This window comes from Falco punctatus (assembly GCF_963210335.1).
Source record: "Falco punctatus genome assembly, chromosome: 3".
In the NCBI taxonomy this organism is placed as follows: domain Eukaryota; kingdom Metazoa; phylum Chordata; class Aves; order Falconiformes; family Falconidae; genus Falco; species Falco punctatus.
In genome coordinates, this window is record NC_137582.1 from 25,360,233 (window position 1) to 25,385,672 (window position 25,440).

At 37.0% G+C, this 25,440-nt stretch overlaps 1 protein-coding gene across 2 annotated transcripts in view; it reads left to right on the forward strand.

Moving 5' to 3' along the window:
• The window catches only part of RSPO2 (R-spondin 2), a 151,976-nt gene that overhangs the window by 65,393 nt on the left and 61,143 nt on the right, over positions 1–25,440 (forward strand). For both annotated transcript variants that reach the window (XM_080381573.1, XM_080381574.1), the window contains exons 3-4: positions 4,571–4,714; positions 5,758–5,946. In XM_080381573.1, the coding sequence (XP_080237699.1) occupies positions 4,571–4,714; positions 5,758–5,946 (333 nt within the window). The remainder of the gene's footprint in view (positions 1–4,570; positions 4,715–5,757; positions 5,947–25,440) is intronic.

Genomic DNA, 25,440 nt, shown 5'->3' on the forward strand with positions numbered 1-25,440 from the left:
AACTGCTCTTCACTGCTGTCTGTGCTTCATGCAGAGCAGAACTTGCTGTGAATCGTCATTATTAACATTACTAGGAGCTGACCGGCTATCTTTTCCACTATGTGTACTACAGAATGTCTTTGTTAAGAAGGGAGTTATGGATGGATAGCTAATCACATTGATTATGTTTAGAAAGGGACAACGTGTCAATGGAAAATCTATAGAATATGGATCTTTTGTAAAGATGGCAAAAAAGGCCCATGTAAAATTTTCAAGATTATACATATCCATAAAAATATTTTACAAATTAGTAACTACTTTTTACAGTTGTGGTAGACAACTTTTGACCTTAAAATTAATCATGTTGCACTTAGTATGAGAAACTAATATAAAACCCCCTCTTCTTGTTAAGGTATGTTAAACTACGAACCACATGCATCTCAATATGAAGCACTTTATTTTTTATTTTGAGCTTCAAAGGCATTGTATTTCCCTGCAATTCAGCTTGTTCTGCAAAACCTTATGAGCTGGTGTTAAATTTACTAGAGAAGGATAGTAATTGTTTTGGTAACATTATGCTCTGTGTAATTATAGTACAGAAAGAAGCTGTTTACAGGAACACATACTTTTTTTTTTTTTTTTTTTTTTTTTAACAATAACAGGCATATGCGCCTGACTCTGAATTTAATTCAATATCTGAATCTGTATTTTGAACCCTGGGCTTTTGATTCCTTCTCTAAAATGTGAGTCTGTCAATTCTTTAGTGATTATTTTAAAAGAATGAGTGGGAGTGGCTTATCATGACTGTCAGGAAGCCAAAGCAGGTCACAAAAATCTTTTAATATCACTGTGGTTCATCTGCTTATAATGTTAGTCTAATTTAAGCATGATTTGTAATCCGGGCTTTCTCCTTCCAGAGTTCTTTAATGCACCATTTACGTAATTTTCTATAAATATTGTAGGTTTCATCCACATCAGTCAGATTTGGTTTTTTATGATATTCAGATAAATGGCAGAGGAACAATTGGGTCAATATAAATGAGATTATAAAGCCTAAATACAAATGCTTTATTGCTGGCTAGCTAAATGCATTTCTTACAGATCAGATTGGTTGCTCTAACCTTGAATGAAACATGGCTCAGAGCTATTTCTCTTTTGAAAAATCTGGTGTGTGTACAGAAACACTTCAGAAGAAAATTATTTCTGAAGTGCCATGGAGTGCTAGAGTTCACCAAAAATTAAAGGGGACTTTGACTCCTAAGTCCTGTACATAACTTACCTTTTGCCACTCTGTTTCAGTAAGCAAAATCAAAGATGTTTTAAATTTCTGTCTTTGGATTCTTTTCTGACATTAGCCTTTTTAAAGAGAGATGTTTTGATACTTTTTCTTTTTCTGCTTTGTAGAATCAAAGAACATGGTCCTTCAGTTTGGTAGTTTTCCTGGCCATTGACTGAGGAGTGGCACAGTATTAGCTCACGGAGTTTGTGTCTTGGGCATATTCTGTTACTGCTCTCAAGCATGGAGGCACTTTTACATACTGTAGTCCACCCTGTGCTCTATTTAAATGTCAGTCATTCAAGCTCTTACTCTCCTGTCAGCCTAAATTAAGAGATTGCACTCTAAATTAAGAGAAAGCCAATAGACTTTACATTGGAGAAGTCATATGTCTTGTCCCATATATCAACATTACAGAGCTGTCAAAGGGATACATTTTCGTTTTGCTTTGTTTTGTCTGAACATTGAAGATACTTGAGCAAAGCACTTGTGTCTAGTTTGAGGGCAGCTTAGCTACACCAGACAAAGACTTCTTTTCCACCCTTTCCCCTGGGAGGTGAAGTCTTGGAGCTGTGAATTTTTAACCACTTCTGTGACAGCCTGTGATTGAAAATAGACTTCTAGAAAGTTAGCTTTTCTGACTTCTAGAGTACTGCTTTTCTTTAGTTTTTCAGTTTAGTTTATTTCAATTTTATAAAAAGATCTGTGCAAGGCTTCACTGCAACTGCACTTTCATGATTTGAAACTGAGTGTATGGAGGATGTCAAAAAGGAGTTGTCACTCCCAGCTGATCTTCAACTACAGTGTGATCTCTATAACCTAGTTAATTATCATTATGATTAGCACCCAGTAACCCCAAGCATTGTTCTGAATATCAGTCTGGTAAATCAAAGTTTCAATTTCAGAATTCTTAAAGAATTCCTAGCATTCAGTATTTTCCCCTGAATTGCATCTAATAAAGATTAAATAATAGACATTTCATGTTTGAAGTAATTCATCTTCATAGGAAAAAATTGGAAATAAACTGCCTTGGTGGAAATCTCCACCCAAGACCCCCCACTAATGCCTCCAGAATATATTTCTCATGACAATGACTCTACTATGAAACAAAAGAAAACTGGCATAAAAGAGAAAGCAAAAACTACAAATAGGATGGGAATTTTGAAGTATGATCAAGAAACTGAAAGAAGGTTGATTAATTCATTTAATGTTTAAATATGAGGTAATTACGTATGTACTGTTAAATAGTGATAGTTTTATGGAGGATATCCCCCGTGTAAGGTGAGGCAGGCTTTTGCCTGCTAAGCATGTTTATATGTTATCAAAAGGCAACTTGTACTGAAAGTTTTTCATTTAATCCCTCTTCCACCCAAAAAAATTAAAATGGAATAAAATTTAAACATGTTGCTTCCCAGCACGTTTTGAAAGCAATAGTTAAAACATTATTTCAAATATATACTTGCATCACTTGGATGTGAGGGAGAGTCACGTGATGCTAATTTTTCTTTTAATGTTCTGTTCTGCAACCCATCATTGGACTATATGGTTTGGAAAAACCTTGATGTCTTTTTGAACTGTCTTGTGTGGGTGGACAAGAGGCAAATGGGTTTTTTTCTGAACATTTAAACCCACTGGATGTTTGATTCAAGCATTGCAATTAATAAAATACCTGAAGTCCACCTTGAATGTAACAAACCAGATTTGCAATTAACTATTGAGCTACATCTCCAGAGCAGCTCACCTTACTGCTTTGCCTTGCAGACACATTAATCTGGGGAAGTGATTTTGCAGGGTCCTTGTCTAGGCATTGATCTCCTGTTCTTTGGAGATTGGTTCAACCCTCACGAAAAAGTAATTGTCATTCTTGGGAAGTTCCTGTAAACTAAATGTGGATAAGAAGCCCAACTTGTGCTGCTTGTATGAAGACAAGTGCTGGATACAGGGGTTGGTAGCATGCAGGTTCTGTGTGGTTGTGTCTAGAGCCTGCAGAGCTTACCTTTGGCAGTGCAAGACTTCAAACTGATGTTCACATTCCTTCTAACCAAATAAAGATGTACCAACATTGGATGGTTTTTTTTTTCTTTTCATGCCATCCACCTAATTTATTTTCCAATGCCACAAGAAATCCGATCTAAAAAGCCTCATGTTTCATTAAGTGCTAAAAAAGAATAATTATCCACCACCACCCAGTTTAAGTGTTATGGTACAGCTGATTTTGGCCTGCTGAAATTCAAGAACAAATATTAAACTCTGGTTTATAAAGATTGGCTAAATTTGAAGTGTTGTTAATGGGTATTTACCAACAGCCATTTTAGAAGTCCTTATGGCTTTTGATTTTTTTTTTCTTTAGAAAAAAATGAAGAATAAATAAATGACATAAGTGACCAAAAAAGATTAGTATATTGTTGCATGCCATGAATAACAAATGTTTCCTGCTGTGACTTCAGATAGCTGAAGACAGGATACAGCTAACGTAGTTTATATAAGTTACGTTAGCTGAAGTATTAGATTTTTAAAAATTAATTTTGAAATGTTCCTTACTGTTACAAATGTAATGACTTTTACTTTTTAACATTTGGAATATTTTTCCCTGGAGTTCATTTCCAAGTTGCCAAGTTTTAGTATGGAATAGGATGTTTCTGAAAGGTCTGCTTCTGAGTCTGTAATCTCTCGTGGACAATATTTCCCTTAAATATTCAGAGAAATCCAATAGGCAATAGTATTATTTTTTTCTTGGCTATTGATTATAGCTTTATGTCTTTTAGTCATTTAATATTGGTTATTTTTTATGGATCAGAGAAACTGAGGCTTTTTGCATGGGAGCACACGCATATGTGTAGTTACAGACATCAAATATAATACATGAAAGCATTCATTCAGCTATTTATAGGGTAAACTCATGGGAAAAGAATGTATCCTGCTTTCAATGACAAATAGTAAACTGAAGACAGTACCTATAATACATGCATACTTCCCAAAATAATTTCTTGATTCTAAGTTTCCTCAAAATTACTTAAACACAAAAATAATTTATATTGAACTTTTTCCTCCAAAAAGATGTAAATAACTCAAATATCACTTAATGAGAAGTTTTATCTACAGTTTTGATATAAAAAAAATAGGACTAAAAGGAAGTAGGGGGAAATGTCATAAATAATTACAGATAACTGTAATTTCTCTTATACAGCAGATAGATTTCAGGATGACAGTATTCCTCATTATAGCATTTCTGTTTTATTGCTTTACAAGTCCTTTCCTTTGTAGTCTTACCCTAACTTAACTGTCTCATTGTCCCTTATGGTCCTTTTGATTCAGGATGCAGAATAGAAAACTGCGACTCCTGCTTTAGCAGAGACTTTTGTACCAAATGCAAAACTGGCTTTTACTCGCACAGAGGCCGCTGCTTCCGAGGATGCCCCCCTGGATTTGCGGCCTTGGAAGAGCTTATGGAATGTGTGGGTGAGTCTTCTAGTACAGCAATGCTGCTGAAGCATTCTTTTGCAGGTGGCTGGGTTCAAATATGGCTCTATTTTTAAGCTGATGCTTGGTGATTTCTATCAAGCAATATCCACTAATGAATTGTGTCTGGATTTCTTTACTATTACTACTACTAATACCACCAATAATAATAATAATAATAACAACAAGAATGTTTTCTTTCAAACTTTGAAATATTGCATTATTGGGAATGTCACCCTGTTCTGCATCAGAAAGGTCTGTCCTTTTAACTGTAAGTCACCTTGTATGAGGATTTATAAATCAGAATTTGTCAGATTTCAGGAAGGCCAGTTTTTTCATTAGAACTTTAAGTCAGTGATGCACTTGTGGCATTCTTGCCCTCTTAAAACAGCACTCTCATTTTGCCTTTTACCAAGCCCAGAACCCAGAGGCAGGGCAGATTGAGTTCCTGTAACATCCGGGCTTCAAATTCACTTTTAGTTTCTCTGCAACTCCCCCCTTTTCCACTAGGAAGTAACAAATAGAAATCACAAAATAAGTGGGGTTTAGTAGAAATTTACTTTATAACTCTAAGCCAGCATTGGCAGTTCTCACAATATTTCCTGAGTCTCACAATTTGGTGTTTTATCTTGAAGCCTGGTAATCGTGTCAGAACAGACTCTTTCTTTCAAGAATATTCTTTGCATTTCATTATGGAGAGGACCTGGAAATATGAACTTGCAAATCCAGGTGTCAACCAAATAATTAAAAAGAGGAAAAATGTAATCAATCTCATGATTTTAGGAGGATTTTTGAATACTTGGGACTGACCTGATGTCTGCACATATGGATAGATAGTCTGATGGTTTTATGCTGCGGCTGGTGCTGGCTAAAAAGATTCTTCCAGGTTCTGTAAGAGATTTTAATTTTGTTTCAAAGTTTTTGCCTATTAACAGTAAAACTTTCATGTGGTGCATTCTAATAGTGCATTCTAATTAAAAAACAAACAAACAAACAAAAACAACAGAAGAATTGCTCACTGGTGTTTTCTTTTGCTTTATCAGAAGGCTGTGAAGTGGGTCAGTGGAGTGAGTGGGGAACTTGCAGCAGAAATAACAAAACATGTGGATTTAAGTGGGGCCTGGAAACGAGAACAAGACAAATCGTGAAGAAGCCAGCAAAAGACACGATACTGTGCCCAACCATTGCAGAATCCAGACGGTGTAAAATGGCCGTAAGGCATTGTCCAGGAGGTAAGTGTAGTCCATGCCACAAAAGTCTTTATTTTTCTAACTTGAAAAAAGAGCTATTTCATCCCAGCTGAAGGGGAAATCCTCTCTCTGCTCTGCCAGCCAAGGCTAAAATACAGCAGTACTATGACAGTCGTAATTTGTGCAGCAGGATGCCAGGAAAGGCTCACCGTGGGAACAATCGGTCTCTCAGTAGACTGTGAAACTGTGTTTTTGTGGGTGTACTGAGGCTTTTTCAAAGAGGTGCCTCATGGAAGAACCATACCAGTTTGAGCTTCAGTATGAAGATGATAGTGATGGTGGAATAACTAATTGCTCTGTGCATGGCAGGTAAGATTATAATTCTAAACCTCTCGGGCAGGCAGAGCACCCAGTGCTGGTTTGATGGGTATTTAAATTAAATGAAGTTAGTTACACATGGCATTGTTAGCTGGAACTATCAGCTGGAATGTGTTACTTGTTCTGAATATTGCAGATCATGGCCAAACTATGATAGATGTGATACAGGCAGAATAGTGGAAGATAGCTATCAAGCTTTTCAGAATGAGACTAGCTTATAGCAATTACCACGAGTAGATAAAAGAAAAAATCACATTTTTTAATCATGGTGTTCTAAGACTTAACTGTCAATACTGATTTGAAAAAAGAAATGTAGTTTCAAATTTGTTTTCAGTTTTGTAGACCCCAAAGTGGGGACACGTCACTGGTAGAGAGGAGGTTTTGCTACCTTTTAAATTGGAATGATTAAACTTTTAGTTGTGCAGACTGAACACTTACAGAGCTTTCAGGATTTGTAGGAGAGGTGAGTGATCAACAGGTAATAAAGATGACATTCATTTCAGAATCATAGGATTAACAAAAAAATCAGGTTTGAAGGAACTTCAAGAGATCTCTGGTTGAACCTCCTGCATCAAGCTGGGTCAACCATGAGATCAGACATAAAAAGGTGTAAAGAGTTGCAGAGTACTGAGTAAAGCCATAACCTGATGAATAAGCTAAAGGTGAAATAATCTTAGAATAAGTAAATGAATAAGTTTGCTCTGTGTTCTGGTATTGTTGAATATGTCTTGAACATACTGCCCAGTATGTGTGAAAAGTTCACATAGTTTTAACTTACAGATTAAATCTGTGCAAGCTTCATTTTTGTCTCTAGGACCCTGAAACAATCTGGAAAACAATATCTGTTGTCCAAAAGCTGTTATCCAGGTTAATGGAGTCTCTTTGTCCCTGTCCCACTCCCTATACTCATACACGCATGCATAGTCATAGTGGAACTGGGGTGCATTGTACAGCACAGTTAATATGCACCCTAAATAAAATTCTCAAAGGCATTGAGGGGTAGAACCTACAAAATTAGCAGCTTTACAGGAAATTATAAGAAAAGGTTACAATCAAGGCTGATTTGGGTTGACATGGTATGTGTGTCATGGTATCTTTGAGTGGAATTCAGCCGCATCTACAACAAGGTAGCTACACTTACTAGTGCTTGCAGCCCACTGAGGTGGATGAGCTGTTCCAATTCCTTCTAACAAGCTCTGAAGCCAAAACAGGGTTAGTGATCAGATCAACTGGGGAAATGTTTTACTGCTAAAATGGAAGGAAGGTAAAAGAGCCTGTATGAAGTTCTACAAATTGTCCAATCAATATTTCTGTTCTTGCCATTCAGATGCATGAAATGTAGCTTGCAGTGGAAAATTTAGAAAAATTGTGGAATATTTTCAATTTAACTCCCTTGTGGTAGAGATTTAGTCACTTATGTACCCAATGCATATAAAGGTGGGTATTTCATGGGTGCAATGTCCAGCTTCCATATAAACTCCTGGCAAGTAGAAATTTACAAGTTTGGATTTAGTATTGATAATTTAGTTAGGATACAAATCATTCAAATTGTTGTAAACAGTTTGAGAAGTGTGCTTAAGTGGACCACACTCTTTGTGAATGCTGTAGTATGCGCATGTAACTGTGGTAATCTGGAACTATTGAACATTCATACCTTTTTGTAGCAGATTCTCTTAGGTTCTTTCAAATTTTCTTGTCCAGCAATTTCAGTCACAGATTAAAGATTTACCTCCCACATTTCGTCTTTCTGAAGGCACAGTGGTGGGCTTTCCTAAGAGTTAGGAAATTTATTGCCGAGTCTATATCAAGATCTTTGATAGAGCTCTATCCTCTGCATTTTTATGTATCAAGAAAGTTGTTGATGCAAATACAAATTCAGTGTGAAAGGCTTGTAATACTCTTTCATAACCATGGGCTCCAGTAAATCCTAAAGATTACAGTCCTTTCCTGTCCTGCAATGCTGTGGAATTCCCTGCCTGTGTTTTCAGAGATAAAAATAAATACGTACAAAACTGTGGGTTTGAACTCTCCACACTGAATGCTGATACTTAATACTGTTTCTGTGCCATCATATAAAATACCTGCTGAAGTATAAACTCTCCCTCTCCTAAGAAACTCTGGGAGGGAGTATGTTAGTGGCATTTTAAGCACCTAAGTTAAGTCTTCCCCAGGCCTGGTTATCTCTGCAGGTGAGGAAGCACCAGAGATCGTTCTGTTTGAAACTCCTGCTTTGTAGTATGTTTTAATTATATACAAGGCTGGTCTGAGATCCCATTCCTTTAGCATATTTGATTTAGTTAGCAGGCTGCCCCGTTACACACTCAAAATGTTTTGTTGCTTATTTTTCCCTGTGAAGTAGCAGAGGCAGAGACACTGGTTACACGGAAGCTCAAACCAAGCAGGTCCTGGTGGCTAAGGGAGAGAGTCTGTATTTTAAAAAAATATGGTGTTTTCCTAATGTTAGAAATTTTGTAATTGAATTTTTAAACTGAGGAAATAAGAGAAAAAATTAAGGTTAGCACTACCGGAGGACTGAAGAACCATAATCCCTGTACATGTCAGCTGAGAGGCTGTTAATAAATCCTTTCTTCCTAATGTTCTCAGTACATAAACTCAAACAAATGTGTAGGATAAGTATTGGATTATATAGCTAAGATGGTTGTAGATTGTGATGGATTAAACTGAGCACAGGAAGTAAGGATATTTTTGGTAGAATAGGGTCAAATAAAGTGCTTTTGACACATGCGTTCTACTTCTGTACATTCTACAGTTATTATTTATGGTCCGTACTACAGGAAAACTTCAGAAACCGATTTTTACGTGTGTTTTAAGTGAGTTAAATTCAGTTTTCCCACTAAGTACTTCAGTTTCATATTTATTGGGGATTGAGATGTTACCCATCTGGCCATATGGCTGTGGTACAAATCTTGATGTTGATGAAGAATTCTTTATTGCTTTCCCAGTATTTGCGGAGTTGTAGAGATACAAGCTGGAATGCAAGTGAAAGATGATTTCACTTCTTTCCTACTGAAGCCAGCAACGTAAGAGGATACTCTACTTGATTTCAAATATGTTACTCAGTGATATTTTCTTATTGTCAGAACTAATTGATTTAACTGTTATTACCAGATGGGAATGTCACATTTGTGTATCTGTTCATGTTATGTATGTTACCCTGTGGCTTTGGGTGTAGCATGACTCATACTATGAGAGGTTAGACTTAGAAAAAGATGGCTTGGATCATTCAGGCCACCTCCTACTAGTGCTGGTCTCTTCTTGGTAAGCAATTTTCTCCTCTTCAGCTCAAAAAGAAAGTAAGAATAATAAAAAAATGTGATTACATTACAAGTAATAGGGAAATTAGCAGGCAGAAATGTTCTATGGAATGATAAATCTTGCTGTCTTGAACTTTTCCAATATATTGATTTTACATGCTCTCTTTTAACCTTATTTTTACATACTTCCCATGCTCACCTCAGTAATTACTCCTCTTTTGTTTGTACCCTTGAGGAACTTGCAGATTGCTCCTGTGTTTCATATGAAGTATTACAGAGGCAAGCAAAGCATCTCTTTACTTCTTTTAGTCTGCCACCAGGCTGCAGTTCTTCAAGCTGTCCGATACATGAATATTACTTCATGTCAAACTCTATTTTTCTAGTACAAATCACGATGCCATTTATGAGTGCTTATTTCAGACATGAAGAAAGAGAGATGAAGATGAGACGATGTCTGCATTAATTTCCTGAGCTCAAAAAGGGGGAAGGCAGCAGGATGGGTCATGAGGCTACAGTGGGAGGGAGTTCTTGCCTTGACATGGGTGTGTAATTGGATGGACTTAGTGCTGGTTGATTGCTTTTTTATATTATTTTTTTTTTTTTACAATGCAGTGATCTCTCTTCTTTCTGTTATTAAAATATAATTTAAGACTTCTGGAAGAGCAACAGTAAAATGACCCAATCAGACTTTCTCTCCTGATACTGCAGGTACACATCATTATTAATATTCAGAAATTATAACGGAAAAAAAAAAAGATAAAAGAATATATACTTAAATACAGAAAGGTAATAAAAGTGCAAAGCTTAAAAATGCATGTTAACTGAGTAGTGTGAGGTTTTTTAGTTTGATAAACTACTAGTGATGTTGCAAACAGGGAATTAAAGATCCCGGTCTGCCAAAAATATTTAAGGAAGGATAGACAGTATTTTGAATAAAACTATACATAAACTTTGATGGAGACACTACCAGGTATAGTTATCTCTAGTAGGTAAGTATTTTTCCCTTCTTTAAAATGACATATTTAATCTGAGAGTGAATGTTTTAAAATTTCTGGCTTTAACTTGACAATCTGCAGTAAAAAGGGTCAAAAATGTTCTTATGTCGTCCCCTCGCTCCCCCCAGAAATTTGGTACTACCTACATTTGTTTTCTTTTGAAACCTGTCAAAGGAAAACTGGATTTCTGTCTAAATATAAACAAAGATTTATTTAGAAGAGGTTAAATGAGGAATGTTTTAGTTGTGCAACAAACAAAATCATAGAATTATTGAATAATACAGGTGGAAGGGACTTAGGGAGGTTTTATAGTCCAACCTCCTGCTCAGAGTAGGGTCAGCCAAGGTGGTCCAGGGCTATATCCAGTCTGGTCTTGACAATCTCCAAGTACGGAGGTTGCACAACCTTTCTACACAAACATGTTGCAGTGCCTCATGGTGAAGAAGTTTTTCTTTATATCCAAAGTGAATTACTTTTGTTTCAATTTGTCTGATGCCTCTCATCTTCCTGGCATGCATCATCATGCAGAGTCTGACTCTGTGTTCTTGATGACCTCCTCGTAGGTACTGGAAAGCTCACCAAAGCCTTGTGTTCTTCAGGCTCAAAAAACACAGTTCCTTTGGTCTCCCTTCATAGAGTGAGTGCTCCAGTTCCCAGCTACAGTGGTGGCTCTGTGCTAAACTGCCAGTATCTTTCTTGAACTGGGGTACCCAAAGCTGCATATAGTATTCCAGATGTGGTCTGAAGAATGTCAAATAAAGGGACATGATCACTTCTCTTAACCTGATGTCAGTTAACAGGTCATTGGATTGAGGGAAGTGATCATTGCTGCCAGGGCACACAGCTGGCTCATGTTTAGTTTAGGTTTCAGCAGGACCCCTCAGGTCCTTCCCAGCAGAGCCACTCTCCAGCCAGTCAGTGCCCAGCCCACATTTTTTCCAGGGAGTACTGCCTTCCCAGATGGAGGAGTTTGCACTTGTCTTTGTTGAATGTCATGAGGTTCCTTTCAGCTACAATGAGCCTCTTCTTGGTAAGTATGAAATAATAATGATTAAAAAAAAAAAAAAGGAAGCCCCCCAAAAAATGTAGCACCAGAACTCAGTGAGTGATCTCCGTGATCAGACAGATGATTATTTTTGTGCTTTTTGACTACCTCTACACTATAGTGCCCAATGTTGAAAAGTTTGTAAGCCAGGATTTTGAGACCTTCATTTATATGTTGCACTTGTACTCAGTCTCAGTGCACAATACCGACAAACACTGTCTGCCCTTTGAGAGTCAATGCTATGGCTTTCTCTAGGTGGGTCTCAGTAAACCATATTTTATGTCTGCTGTTGGTCATGTTATGTTAGCACAAGAACAGATAGCCTAAGTGGCTAAGACTGGTCCAGAAACAGCAAGAACTGTTGTCTTCTCCATGAGGACAGTCAAGCACTTAACTACATTTGTCCAGTAGACTATGCAGTCACTATCCTTGGAAATTTCCAGGACCTGACTCGACAAAGCCCTGGACAATCTGATCTGAATGGTCTTGATCCTACTGAAAGCAAGAAGTTGGACTGGGGACCAACCTGCATGATTCTGTGGCTGTGAACAGCAGAACATGCTGTGAGTTTAGGCTGAAAGAACACTGTTATCCCTGTTTGTGCTTTGCAAAATTTTTGATATCTTCTATTTCCAATTAGAGAGAAGCTGGAATGACTGGTCATAGGGAAAAGGAACAAAACAAGTCTTCACTGTGTTTGCTATAGTGTTGAGATCTCTTAATTTGTCCTATTTTATTGAAGTTGAAATACTTTGCAGAGTATATCTAATGTTTTGACTGTAATGCTAGTTGTTGTTCCATGCATTTCTGAGTTTAGCTATAATCAGAATGAAAACTTCATTGGAAGTGCTGATTTGTTAATTTACTTTATTATTATTTGACCTAATCACTTAATTGTCTTTGGCTAAATGCTGCATGCAGACCAAAATAGGATCTAAAAGATGCATAGCACAATGTACCTTTATTTTAAGTCAATGCACTAAGGCAGTCTAAGAAAACATTGAAAGACCAGCAGAGGAACTAGAGAGATGCAGATATAGAACTGTATTAAAGTTGCTTTGACTTTTCCTATCTTAAAGAAAAGTCCAGCCTAACTTGTTGGCATTTTTAGTAACATCAGGATTTCGTTCCATTGTTAGTTAAGTCATGATGTAGATGTATTCAGCAAGTTATAGATAAAAGAAAATGACCCTACTTAGAAAAGATTACCTTATAAATTCAGGCAATCTAAGAGGCGTGGTAGCAAACAGGAAACATTGTCATTTTGGGAAAGATGACAAAATTAAGATCTTACTGCTTTGATTAGTGTTGCATGACTCTAGAAGACACTGTAATACTAAATTCTAGGGTTTACAAGTCTTATCAGCATTTCAAATGAGACTGTAGTACATAGAATTTCCAACAATATACTGTCATTGCCTACTGCAGATCTCTCTTAATTTTGCAGTAGCATTGGATCAAATTACTTTTTTTTGCTAAAGGTAGTAACTGCATTAAGTGGAGCTCCAGTGAGTACTGGCTCTGCTAGAATATTGGTATCACCAAGCAGGCCTGCCTCCGTGATGTGTTTTGTGAGCACAAATACACTCTGAGCAAGAAGGCTTGGCCTTAGTTTGTCTGAAAATATAACCCATCATTTTCAGTTACAAAGCATGGCTCAAAGCTTCTGAAAGAGAAAAGGAAAAACCATTTCAGCATCAGCAGAGAGCTTACAAGAAGTAAACTCTACCAAAGAAACTTATTTGCACAGTGTAGGTTGGGAAAGCAGCAGTAAAAAGCAAATATTTTTGTGAGTATTTTAGTTGATGGCCATTCTGCACATTTTGTGAAGGAGCTAGCAAGTGGGAAGAAGGGACAAGATGAACATCGTTTGGAGGACTTCCAGAAAACAAAACCTGTTTTATAGCGTGGCTTAACTCTCAGAGCCTGACATGCTGGTCAGTACATTTCTTCAGGAAACAAGTTTTTGTCAGATGTAGAATCTGCTTGTCTGGATTGTCAACATCTTCCTACAGAGAATATTGTGCTCAGAGTGTGTCCTGGTTTCAGCTGGGATAGTGAATTTGCTTCTCAGTAGCTAGTAGAGTGCTGTGTTTTGGATTTAGTATGAGAATAATGTTGAAATAACACTGACGGTTTAGTTGCCACTAAGCAGTGCTTGTTCTACACCAAGGACTTTTCCGTTCCCCATGCTCTGCTGGTGAGCAGGTGCACCAGAAGCTGGGAGGGAGCAGAGCCAGGACAGCTGACCCAAATGAGCCACAGGGATATTCCATACCACAGAACTCATGTTCACTGTATAAACTGGGGGGAGTTGGCTGGGGGAGTGCTGATCACTGCTGGGGGACCAGCTGGGCATTTGTCAGCGGGTGGTGAGCAATTGAATTGTGCACAACTGTTTTTTTCCCCTTGGGTTTTGTTCTTCTCTCTCCCTCTCCTCTTCATTACATTTATTATTGTTATCACTATTATTATTTTTACTTTATTTCCACTATTAAACTTTTCTTATCTCAACTCACAGGTTTTACCTTTTTCCAGTTCTCCTCCCCATCCCACTGGGGAGGCAGGGAGGGGAAGTGAGCCAGAAGCTGCATGGGACTTAGTTGCTGGTTGGCATTAAACCATGACAGAGTATTAAATTATTTTTTTTTCTACCCTTTAGCTGATCACATTCAGAAGGGACTGCTGCAGGTGAAAACTAATAGTAAAGGAAATCTAAACCCTAAGGAAAAAAAAACATAATACTGATAATTTCAGTGAAAGTGCCTGCAACTGGACTTTAAATATTTGAAATTAAGGCACATAGGCAAGAGGTATAGCTTTATTAACAGTAGTCAATAAGTTTGTCCCAGCTTCCAAAAGAGCACAAACGTCATAATCTCTATTTGGTAATAATAATAATAATAAAAACAAAATTGAATCATAAGAAATTCAGGTTGGAAAGGAACGCAGAAGGTCATCTAGTCCAGCTTCCTGCTCAGGTCAGGTCAGCTGTGAGAAAACCAGGATTAGCCATTACTCTGACAGTTCTGAGATTAAATATTTTCCTTTTTTTAGTCGCAGCTCTGTTCTTCATATGCTTATTTGTGAGATGATGAATTATAAATTATAGTAAAAATAGTGTTCTTTTTATTTGTTTCAAAGTGGAAAATATAGAAGTGCACAGCAAATTTGTAATTACATTTTCATGACACTTGCATTCATTGACACTTAGATGTGTATACCTGTATTGGAGCACTTCTATACCTGATGCCTCTTAAATTTGCAGATGCAAGCTATGCAGTGTACCTCTCAGCTGATACTATAAAGTGACTGAAATACGGAAAGAAAATATGATTTTCCTTTTCTGCATTAAAATATACTGTTTTATATTATTTTTTTCTTAGAAACATAAAACCTATACTGATATTTCTTGTGGGTTTTTCTTTTTTTGTCTTGTGCAGCAGGGATAGGAAAATTAGGAATCTGTTGATGGAGACGTGTTCTTGTCCATACTTTCATATCAAAGTAGTAAAGAAAATTAAGGTGTGGTAATGATGAAACGTCAGCAGATACGTTCTTTCCTTAAGGCTGATGAATAACAGATCTGTTAGCTCCTGAAAACCCAGTATGACATGTTGATATTCACAGCTCTAGGACAGAGATACAGAAAGATTAATATAAATATAACTTTTCATGTAGTGTGATTTGTGTGTTATTTGGTTGTATGACTGAGGAAATATATGATTGAACAAATCTATGAAATCCTGTTCTGAAAATTCCCTCGCACACAAAACGTTTCAGGTGAATTTGTGTTGCAGCACTTGAAAGCAACCCTTGAACTGAGCAACAAATGCCCTGAATACATGCAGAAAAGAAAATGCCTACATGTGTGAGCTAAGAGATTAAATAACCCTATTACACATGTATTTGATTCATATTCATTAAAATGAGCTCAAGTATAAACTTAACATGACTTAAAAAATTGCTATTATTTTTCTATTATGTTGTTGGAAGCAATCCATTCCTTAGTTATTTTCTAAAGGGAAAATACAATCTGATTAGACTTGTATCTGAAAAGTAGTTAGAAATAGTTTTTTATAAGCTATATAAACTTGAACATCAGCTTGAGTAGCAGTTACGTTTAATTCTAAAACCAAGTACTACCTGCCAAGGACCAGCATCCAGGTTCCTTTTGTAGATTTTACAGGAATAACTTCACTGCTATTACATTACGTCACATTCTTGATGGTCTAGATGGCTCTCAAAGCTCTGTGAGCAAGATATGGCTTGTCAATTCACCCTCCTCTGTTCTCTGTGCGTTTGAAACAAGGTCAGTTAAATTAAGCGGCTAAGAAATAAAGTGCTCTGAAAAATATCAACTTATTGAAAATAACCCTTCCAAGATTTAGGTAATTTAGGTGATTAAATAATACATTATTTGTATTGAAACCTGAAACTTAAGCTTAGAGAGATAAAAGTAGCCTAAACTTCCTTGGAGTGCTGTTTGTAGTGAAGCATGGTTTTGGTGTTCTTATTTAACTGACGGGTCAGGCTTTTAAAGGTTTTAAGAGGCTTAGTTCTCTTTGACTTAAGCAGAATTTTAAACTGCATGGTTCTTTTTAAGACTAGAAATAAAATCTGATTAAAGTGACCTTTAGAGGGTACCTTTCACAACATTAGCAAAACATTTGTGGGAAAGAGTTGTCATCTGAGTTCTGTTTTATTCTTCCTTGTTCAGTACCACTGCCCAAAGCATATCTGGTAATGGACTATATGTACCTGAGTGCAAAGTTTTAGCTCTGTGTATCTTTTCAGAACAATCAGCCTGTGGAATTTTATGTATTGTTCTATCATATTGCAGCATGATATATTTTCAATGGATTATCAGGCAGTTACTGACTGTACAAGAGCCAGCTCAAGTGCATTTTTCCCTTCCTTCTGAAAATAAATTATCCTTCAGTCCTGCTTTTTGGTTAAAGTAATAGAAAATATTTTCTTGGGAAGACTTTCCCAATCATTAAAAGGTTGTATGCACAATTTATTTATTGCCATTATTATATCTAAGACCATATAAGTACTTTAAACATGTGTGCTTCCTTAAGTATATTGTATTTCAGAAGTAGCATGAGTATCATGTCATGCAGTATCTTCTGTGGGAGTTAGCTGTTTTTAATGAATAACCAAGTTTACCAGAGTGTAAATCCTCATAAATGACCAGAGTGTGAGTTAGAACTGTCCCATGGCAATTACACAGTTCAGGGTTGTTTAAAAATGCTGAAGCAGAGCCAGCTGCTAATCCATGTGGAAATACAAATGCTAAAAAGAGTTGTAGCTGATCCAAGAGCGCAGATTGAATTTGTCCATAAAAGGTACTTAACAAATTTAACTGTGCACGCCTCTATGAAGTAACTCCTGTTGGTTTTTATCTTCTGCTCATTCTGAAACTATAGTCCACCTGTAGGAGGAAAAGCCATATACTTACTCATTTCTGATTTTCAACCAGAGAGCTATTTTTATGCATTATAGTTGCAGCCATATCAGTCACAGCAGAGAAACCAGCACGCACCTACCTGAAATTATATTTTCCTCCCCAAGGATCCATCAGTAAGGCACAGTTCTATGGGCATCCTCTCCCAAGGCACAGGGCTGGCTATGGCAGGTCTGGATAGCCATCTGCTTCAGCTGTGACGTGACTAGAGAGCAATCAGCCTCACTCGTTTTTAAAGATTCACTAAGGCTTTCCTTGCACAGAAGTCTCTTCTTAAGTAATAAACATATTAGGTTATACAGATGCTACTTGTTTTCACAACATTGATACAAAGCCACATCCTGGCATACTCCTGGCGGAATTTTTGGTTGGATGTTTCTGATACTCCTCATATTTTGCACAGTTCATCTCTCAGATACATACATAACGTGTATTACCAATGGTATTGTTTAGATATTAGAAGTTATTCTATAAACAATTACAACTGTGACTGAAGTAGAAAGACCTCACCATACTATAATATTTAGAAAATATGCTGTATCTGTATGCAATATTTAGATTCTATCTGCCTTATTATCCTTAAGGATGCTATAAGAAAATACATGTGACTGAATTGTTGGAGTTTGGTCTGCAGGACTGGCTTGGTGATCTCTAACCAGCTGTGACAGAAAAGAGATTCTTTGGATGCATATGTGATTACCAACAGTTAAATTATCAGTTTAAGTGGATAAAGCTTTTCAGCTGAGGCATAACTGGGTGCATACTCCTTCCACAGTACCACTGCAAAGTCAGTTATTTAGGTATGCATCACCCTCTGATGTGCAGCAGGCTAGCAGTGTACATGTAGCTAGTTGCAGCTGCTTGGCTGTTAAGCCAGGAACTCATTACACTGCTGTAACTTGATTGATTGTGATGGCCTGTCTGTACCCTTTATAACGGCTTTTTTCTTCTGGAGAATCATTTGGAATGCTCTGTGGCCTGCTTGCTTGGCAAATAGTGGCAATCTAAGGTAGTCTTGAGTCAGAAGCCTCATGGATTCAGGCTTAATTCAGCAGAAGATGTTGGCTCCTATCCTGCAACCAGACAGGGCAAATCTGGAGAGTAAAGAAACCAGCAGAGACGAGGAGGAGAGAGGAAAGAACCTGAGAAATAGATGGTTATGGCTTCCTGTTCTTTGGCTTTTTAGACAGAAAAAAAATCATGTAGGTACATTTGAGTCCTAATTAGTGGCTTTGTTAGCTGACTGCAAAAAGGTAAAGCCTCTCCACACATGCTGCTTCACTGACTGGTTTCCAATGCCTTTTAAAATCTGATACCCAATGGGCACATCTACAGTGATGTGTAATTCAGAGGCTCCCAAGCTGGTGCTACATAAGGTTGCTCAAGAAATGGAAACAGTGTAAAAGTGTCAGCACAATGCTGTGCAAGAGTTGGTTACCCTTGCTGAGAGACAGGTTTTATTATATCTGCACAGTGCTGTGCAGATGTAATGTTTTCAGGCTATAAGGTACTACATTTGTGACAAAGAACTGTGATTTGCTGTATGGGTGCATAGCTCATGAATGCTAACTTGGGAGACTCATTCTCTTGTGAGGTTTATTCCTGTCAAATAATTATCACAGAGGGTCTTGCAAAAATTCTGGAAAGGGACACTGCTCAATTCATAAATGCAGCAGTTTCCAATACTCTGCTATGGGCCAAATTCAATTAACTTGGACCAGCTGGCTACAGGAGTCAAGGGGGAATGCCAACCGGGAGTAGGTGGGGAAGCAATCTCCCCAGCTGCTCTCACTTGATCAAGTCACCACCAGTGTTAGAACTAGGCTGGAGTCAACTGCACTGATTTTTAAGGATGTGCTGTGGAAATCCTTCATAGAGAGCTTCTAAGATATGTCTGTATCTTTATCTTTCATGAGGAGGGGAGTAGAGGAAAAGATCTGCTATTTTTTTTATTGTTGCATGGGTGTTTTTTCACCCAGAGCTTTCTCAGATACTTTGAGATAATTTTACCTCAGATTGGAAAGCTTGGAAACCACTGATTCCCATAGTACTTTTTGCTTTCCACTTCAGAGGTGGCTGAAAAGAACATCCTCTTGAACACTTTGAATTCCAGGTTCATTCTGAAGAATTACAAGCATGACTGCAGGTAATGTTTGAAAGGAGTGGGAATGTGAGTAGAGAAAAAGAGCAATTGAAAGCAAGAACTTATCATGATGAACAGAGCATCCCTACTCTGCATTGATTTTATATGGTATCATATCCTCATATTAAAAATGGGTAGATTAAATAATTTTCTGGGCACAGTCTTAGAAATGAATTAGACTAAAATGAGTAGTAACATGTAAAACAGCAATGCAATACCTCAGGTAACTCAGTACCGTACCTGCGTCAGTATAACATTCTGCACCAAACGATCAAACATAGAAGCAGTATTAATTATGATGGCCACACCAGTGCACCAATGTTTGGTTCCCAAAGGGACTCCTTTGTGCAGTAAGTCCTCTCTCTTAAACATACTCTTTTGTCTGTCTAAGCTGGCATGGCTTAGATTCTGAAGAGGCCCCAAAAGTCTAATGTAAAGTCCTCCGCTGAATTAGGATCTTACATCATCTTTGCCACTTAATGTGAGAGTTTATCAGTTTATGTTTCTTTATATGGTGTAAATCAGGAAGAAGGCTATTGGAGTTCAAATGAAAGCTGAATTTATAGAGTCTTTACATATCACCTCCAAGCTTGACACTTTAATCTTATGTTTTGCACATCTATTTACTGTGTATAAATATTGCAGATACAGTAGCAAACAGCTCATCTTTTAAGACTATTCCTTTGAATCTTTCTTCTTGTAGAACCTGATCAGCTTGGCTCTTCATATATTTGTCCATTTTGAGCCTTTTAACTCAAATTATAGTTTATTCATTTCCTATGAGCATTCCTTGGCTTTCTTAGCTGATCAGACACGTAAGTCTGATTACTTCTGTGAACCTGGTACCAAGTCAGACTGCTGGAGAGCAGAGAAGCATGCAGGTATCTAGTTGCAAGGAGCAGAAGCAGCAGGACACCATTAAGAGCAGGTGCTTTACAGCACATCAGATTTATTAAGAACTTTGTTTAAGAAGTTCAAGCAAGGGGCATGACTTCCAAGCACTTATGTTTGAGTTGCGCTATCGTGTAGGATCAAGATCACAGGTATTTCCAATGACATTAATATTCCATGATAACACCATGGTACACATTACAGTAAACTCCTGATGGAAATGACAGCTGGCTTTTAAATTATACTGCTTGTTTGTCAGATACAAATGTGAACATCTTGAATGGGTTGCCAACTGTACTTATACAAGGAGTTCAGCACAGCAGAAAGAGTACTGCAAAAACTGTCAAACTTTTTTGCTTAATTCATTGGTTTTGAAGTTGCACAATGAAACCTTAGCTGTTGGCTAAATGCAAGTGCCAAGCAGCTTTGATCAGATCTAGCATAGCTGTCTTGAAGCAAGATTGCCTTTACCTTTAATACTATAGTATCTTCAATAGTGACAAAAGAGCTACATTTATCTGCTAAATGAAATGACAAATGCCTAAAGGGCTTCTAAAACAAAGCTAGTTAAAAACTACCACAAAGATGGTTAAATTCCAGGTTTGTATTTTTGCTCTGAAGTTATGGACCAGATTACTTCGTTACCTTTTGATTTACCATCTGTTTCTTGTAACATCTAAACTAGAAAAAACAACTTTTGTGAGGCTTAGTGAAGGAAACCCGCAATTTGGCCAAATATAGAGAATAAATTTTAAGCATTGCAAAAGATTGCATAGGGGAGATGCACTAAAAATCAGTTCGCAAGTCTGCTCTATAGCACTAGGAGTGATATGTGAGTGGGACTAATTGAGTGTATTTACAACAGAAGAAAAGAGATTGTATTTGATAGCTGATGGATGAAGAAATTTCTGGGTCATAAAAACTCCACAAATACAATATATCTACTGAGCAAGTCTTGTGTCAGGCTTCAGGTCATTGGTCTGGTTGGGCAACCATAATGGCTGGTGGAAGGTTTCTAGCTAAAAGAAAGTACCATGGCAGAATACAGGGAGCTAAGTCCTGAAGCAAAAGGAGGTTGGTTTCAAAACCATTATGGATTGTGTCGGCTTTATAATACAAAATACTGGCATTCTGATGTAATGGTCAGAATCAATTTTTTGTAACCATTGAAGGTGATTACATACATATTCTGTGCAGGATTTATGAATAGATGCTATCAGCTGTAATTCAGAGCACTCGGTACATGATTATTCTGCCACCAGACTTTCCTAATCATCTCTGCAACCCAATGCCAGCTTGAGCGTAGGCTGCAGTAATACCTCTTTTGAGAGCAGGGGAAACCAGTGAATCATGTGTTCTAGACATATAAATGGAAAAATCCTGGGAGATAAGGTTAATTTTTTCTTGCAGCTGTGGCAAGGAAAAGGAGAAGAGGGATTTATCATTTGTACAAAAGTCAGTAATAGAGATGGCCCAGAAAACAGCCAAGTGTATTGTGAGAGGTTTTATAACATGCTGAGTATTTCTTTCAACTGCAGTTTTGTTATTAAAAAAGTAATTGTCCTTAAAACTTCAAACTCTGAAAAAAGTTGATTCATATGTCTTTTCCAGAATAATGTTTTTTTTCAGGTGGAGTATGTTGTGAAAGAATAACGTATTACTTTTACTTTTCTTCCAACCATCTGAATTATTTTTTCAGGGACACAACAGAAATTCCATTTCTTTGGAGGGGAGTGTCTGTCCTTCCATCCTGTGACCCGTCCCGTCTGTCCCCCCCACTTCTTTGTTACAGTGTTATAGGTTTACAGTATCTCAAACTGTGACTCAGTCATACATCATTCACATCCACGTTCTTTGGGTGAGGTGCTTATCTGAAATATGTCAGTGTTCTATAGATGAGTTCCTGTTGATCTCTTATAGCATTGATGAGCATGAGTTCTTGATAGTTATTGCCAAAAGTTAGGAGCTCCATCAAAGCTAGCAAAGTTTCATTGTTTGATTGGTTTAAATAAGAAACAAATCTGGCTGTTCTGTAATTACTTGTTCCACAAAGTAACAGGATCTCAGAACTTAAAAGTGAACTTAAAATAGGAGCCAGAATGTAACTAGAGTCCTTCTCTTTCCATTGAGCAGTTTTGGAACCTCTCTGTAATTCAGGAAAGGTTATCCTAAAAGAAATGATAAAAAACAACAACAAACAAAACCAACCAAATATACACTTTCCCCAACCAGTTCAGTATGGAGTAATAATTTAAATAGCATTGCTGGACTTGGAGTTATAACTGGATGCATCACTGCCTGCACTTCAAAGCTTGGAGGAACACGTTGCAAAAGAACCACTTAAAATTTATTCCTTTTTCAGACAATTGTCTAAGTCAGCATCTCTGTATCATCTTTCAGGGCTATTAAAAGAGGGTATTAAAAAGAGGGTGTGGATCTATTGATAGGGTGTGTTTTATTTTACTATGTGAACCAAAATTTCATCTAATTATACAATTAACTGTGTAAACGCTCTAGTGTGTGTTGTAAAGACCTCATGTCAGCTCATTAGCAATTGAATTGTTGACCTTTCATACCACTTATACTAATTTTTCTGGGTTTATTCTAAGTTAATAATAAACAAGAGAACAGGGGAAGGTCTTTTTACAGAGAATGGAACAGTGTGATGCGGAAACTTAGGGCTTCTCCCTCAACCGAAAATGACTGATTTTGGAAATACACTTCTTCAGGAAATGAAACTCTGATACTATCAGCATGGCAATGCTTCAGCTGCCAAAGAAAAGACACAATTGCCCTGAAACCTGAAAAAGAGTATTTGTCCACTGTGGACACTTGGAGAAAGCTCAAGTACTTCCTTCACCATAACTCTTTGAACTGTGGATGTTACCATGCATCACTTGCAGGAATTGTTATAAAAAAGCTTTACCTTATTACTTCCTAAGATGAACAAGTGAAAAGAATAAAGTAGTCATGAGGACATTAATGGGAGTTCTCTGTGTTGCTTTCTCGTGTGATTTTTGTCACCAGTTTCCTGATTTCTAGAAGCTCAGCTGCTGGAATCACCACATAATAACAGTTTTCATGTTTTAGCTGTTTTTCCAGTCTTTGTAGCTGCAGGCAAAAGTCTGAAAACACAGACACCCTGAATGTTTCAACACTACAAATTAAATAAAAGCCACTGGAAATTAATTATTGCTTTAAAATCCAGTGGGTTTAAATTTTACTTTTGACTGGCTCATGAGTTCTTACTCACTGTGGCTGTCAAGCTTGTACCTGACATCCAACCCCAGAAGGAACATATTTAAAGGTGCTGGTTTAGAGTTTTCAATGTTTGTTAAGATGCTGCGTCTCATTTAGGTGTTCATGTGAAAACTCCGATGTATTGCTGTATGAAAACACGTGGCATATAATTTGTGAAGAAGAGAATGTTGTCATGTAGGACTATAGATCTGGCATATTCCCAAAGAGCTTACTTTAACGATATTTACTTAAAACCTAGTCAGCAGCAAAAAACTCAAGTGTTATTAGTGAAGGAACACGTTGATACAATGATCTAGCATGCTAATTTGAGATTAGAAATTCATATGCTAGTTTAGGCTCTGAAAAATGAGCTAACACAATGTGTTGTGACCAAGCAAAATAATAGCTAGTAATTTACTTTCCTGGTTCCTGTCAGCAGTTTCATTTGTGTTCAATAGGTATAATTGTGTGTCCTCAAAGAGAATACACTAAACTCAGTTATGGTATAGTCAGATTTCCAAATCCTTTAAACACAGCAATTTCCTGCTACAGATAAAAACGCTTCAGTCTTTAGTTATATTTACTTTCTGCTAGTAGTAAGTAGATTTATTTTAAGAATGTGTTACTTGTGGTCTTATAAGTTGAGTTGATTGAAGTTATTCTATCGCATTAGTGTTCATATGAATACGGTATTCAGCTGAGCTGAATTTAAAATAAAAAAGCATTCTGAAAGGTTGTTGACAGTAGTGATGCCACCACGCTACCACACGTATTAGATTTTGAAAGCAAGTGCTTTCTGATTGTTTAACAGTCCAGAACAGCTGCAAGGGGAGAGTGTGGGAGGTTTCAATCCTAAGCCATTTTGCAGACGATGAAGTGATACTAGTTACTGCTATTAGCCATATGACTCAGTAGAAACTCAGAGAAAAATTGTTTACACTTGGCAGAAGTTAATGCTAAACAAGCTCCATAACCTCGTTTTTGCTAGCAAATGTATTTTCCTGTTAAAAAGGAGCTAAAATGTACTTATGGTGTTCTTACACTTCTGAAGATAAGTGCAAGAGGTACTTTTTTCCAGCTTGGCAGTTTTGGAGTGTTTTTCTGCCAAATTGAAAAAAAAAATAATAGAACTAGATCTTCCTTGCTTGAAGCTTCATACAGTGTTTATTACAGTCTAGCTTTATTCTGACAGAAAAATAGCAGAAAATTGAGTATTTAATCATACATATATATATAATGTTAAAATTTGGATGCATTTTTGTTTGAGTCACTGTCGCTCAAGAGCCACATTTATTTTTCTGCTTTCATTTTTATAACTCAACACATTTGGCTAAGATATGGGAACTTAGATTTTTTGTGTGCTTAAAATAGGTTTGACATCTCTCATGTTTTTCATTTATACCTGAAGCTTACCGTGTTACCCACAAAAGCTAATAGGCCACATTAGAAAGTTTGGGACAATAGTGGTTTGTTTGTATATAAGACAAATATTAACATGTATGCGTATATTCATAGACATAAAAGTGTTTGTATGCTGCCAGACTTGATAGTATTTCCTAAATCCAGAAGATACTTGGAGCTAGAATAATTTGAATCTTTAGCTATTTGTACTTGTTTTAATACACGATTGTTGTTCACACTTTCAAAAATTTGTTCCATAATGATTTTGTTATTAGCAGGCCTGGCTGAGTGCTGAGCAGTTTTGAACATTTGCTGCCGCAGAGTATTCTTTCAGAAGGATGAGTGTGTTTTAAGAGATTCCTCTGGCTTTTTTCAAAATGCCTTACTCAATTCTAGTTGGACTTGCTGTTCTGAATCCCTTGGGGGTTTGTGAAAACGTCTGTCGTAAAGTTAGTTCATTTCTATCCAAAGTAATGGTGTTGTAGAGCATGCTGTGGGATTTTTGCAGTTTTGTATTTCTCCATACTAAAAATAAAGATTGTAAAATGCTAGATTACACATAGTCCCATAGAATCATGTTCTTCTTCTTTTTTTTTTTTTTTTTCCAGAAGCAGTGACCTAATTTATGAAGTATTTCCAATTATGGTGCAGTTACACTTATTAGCCCAAATGAGACAAAATAATCTAGTGGTCCACAC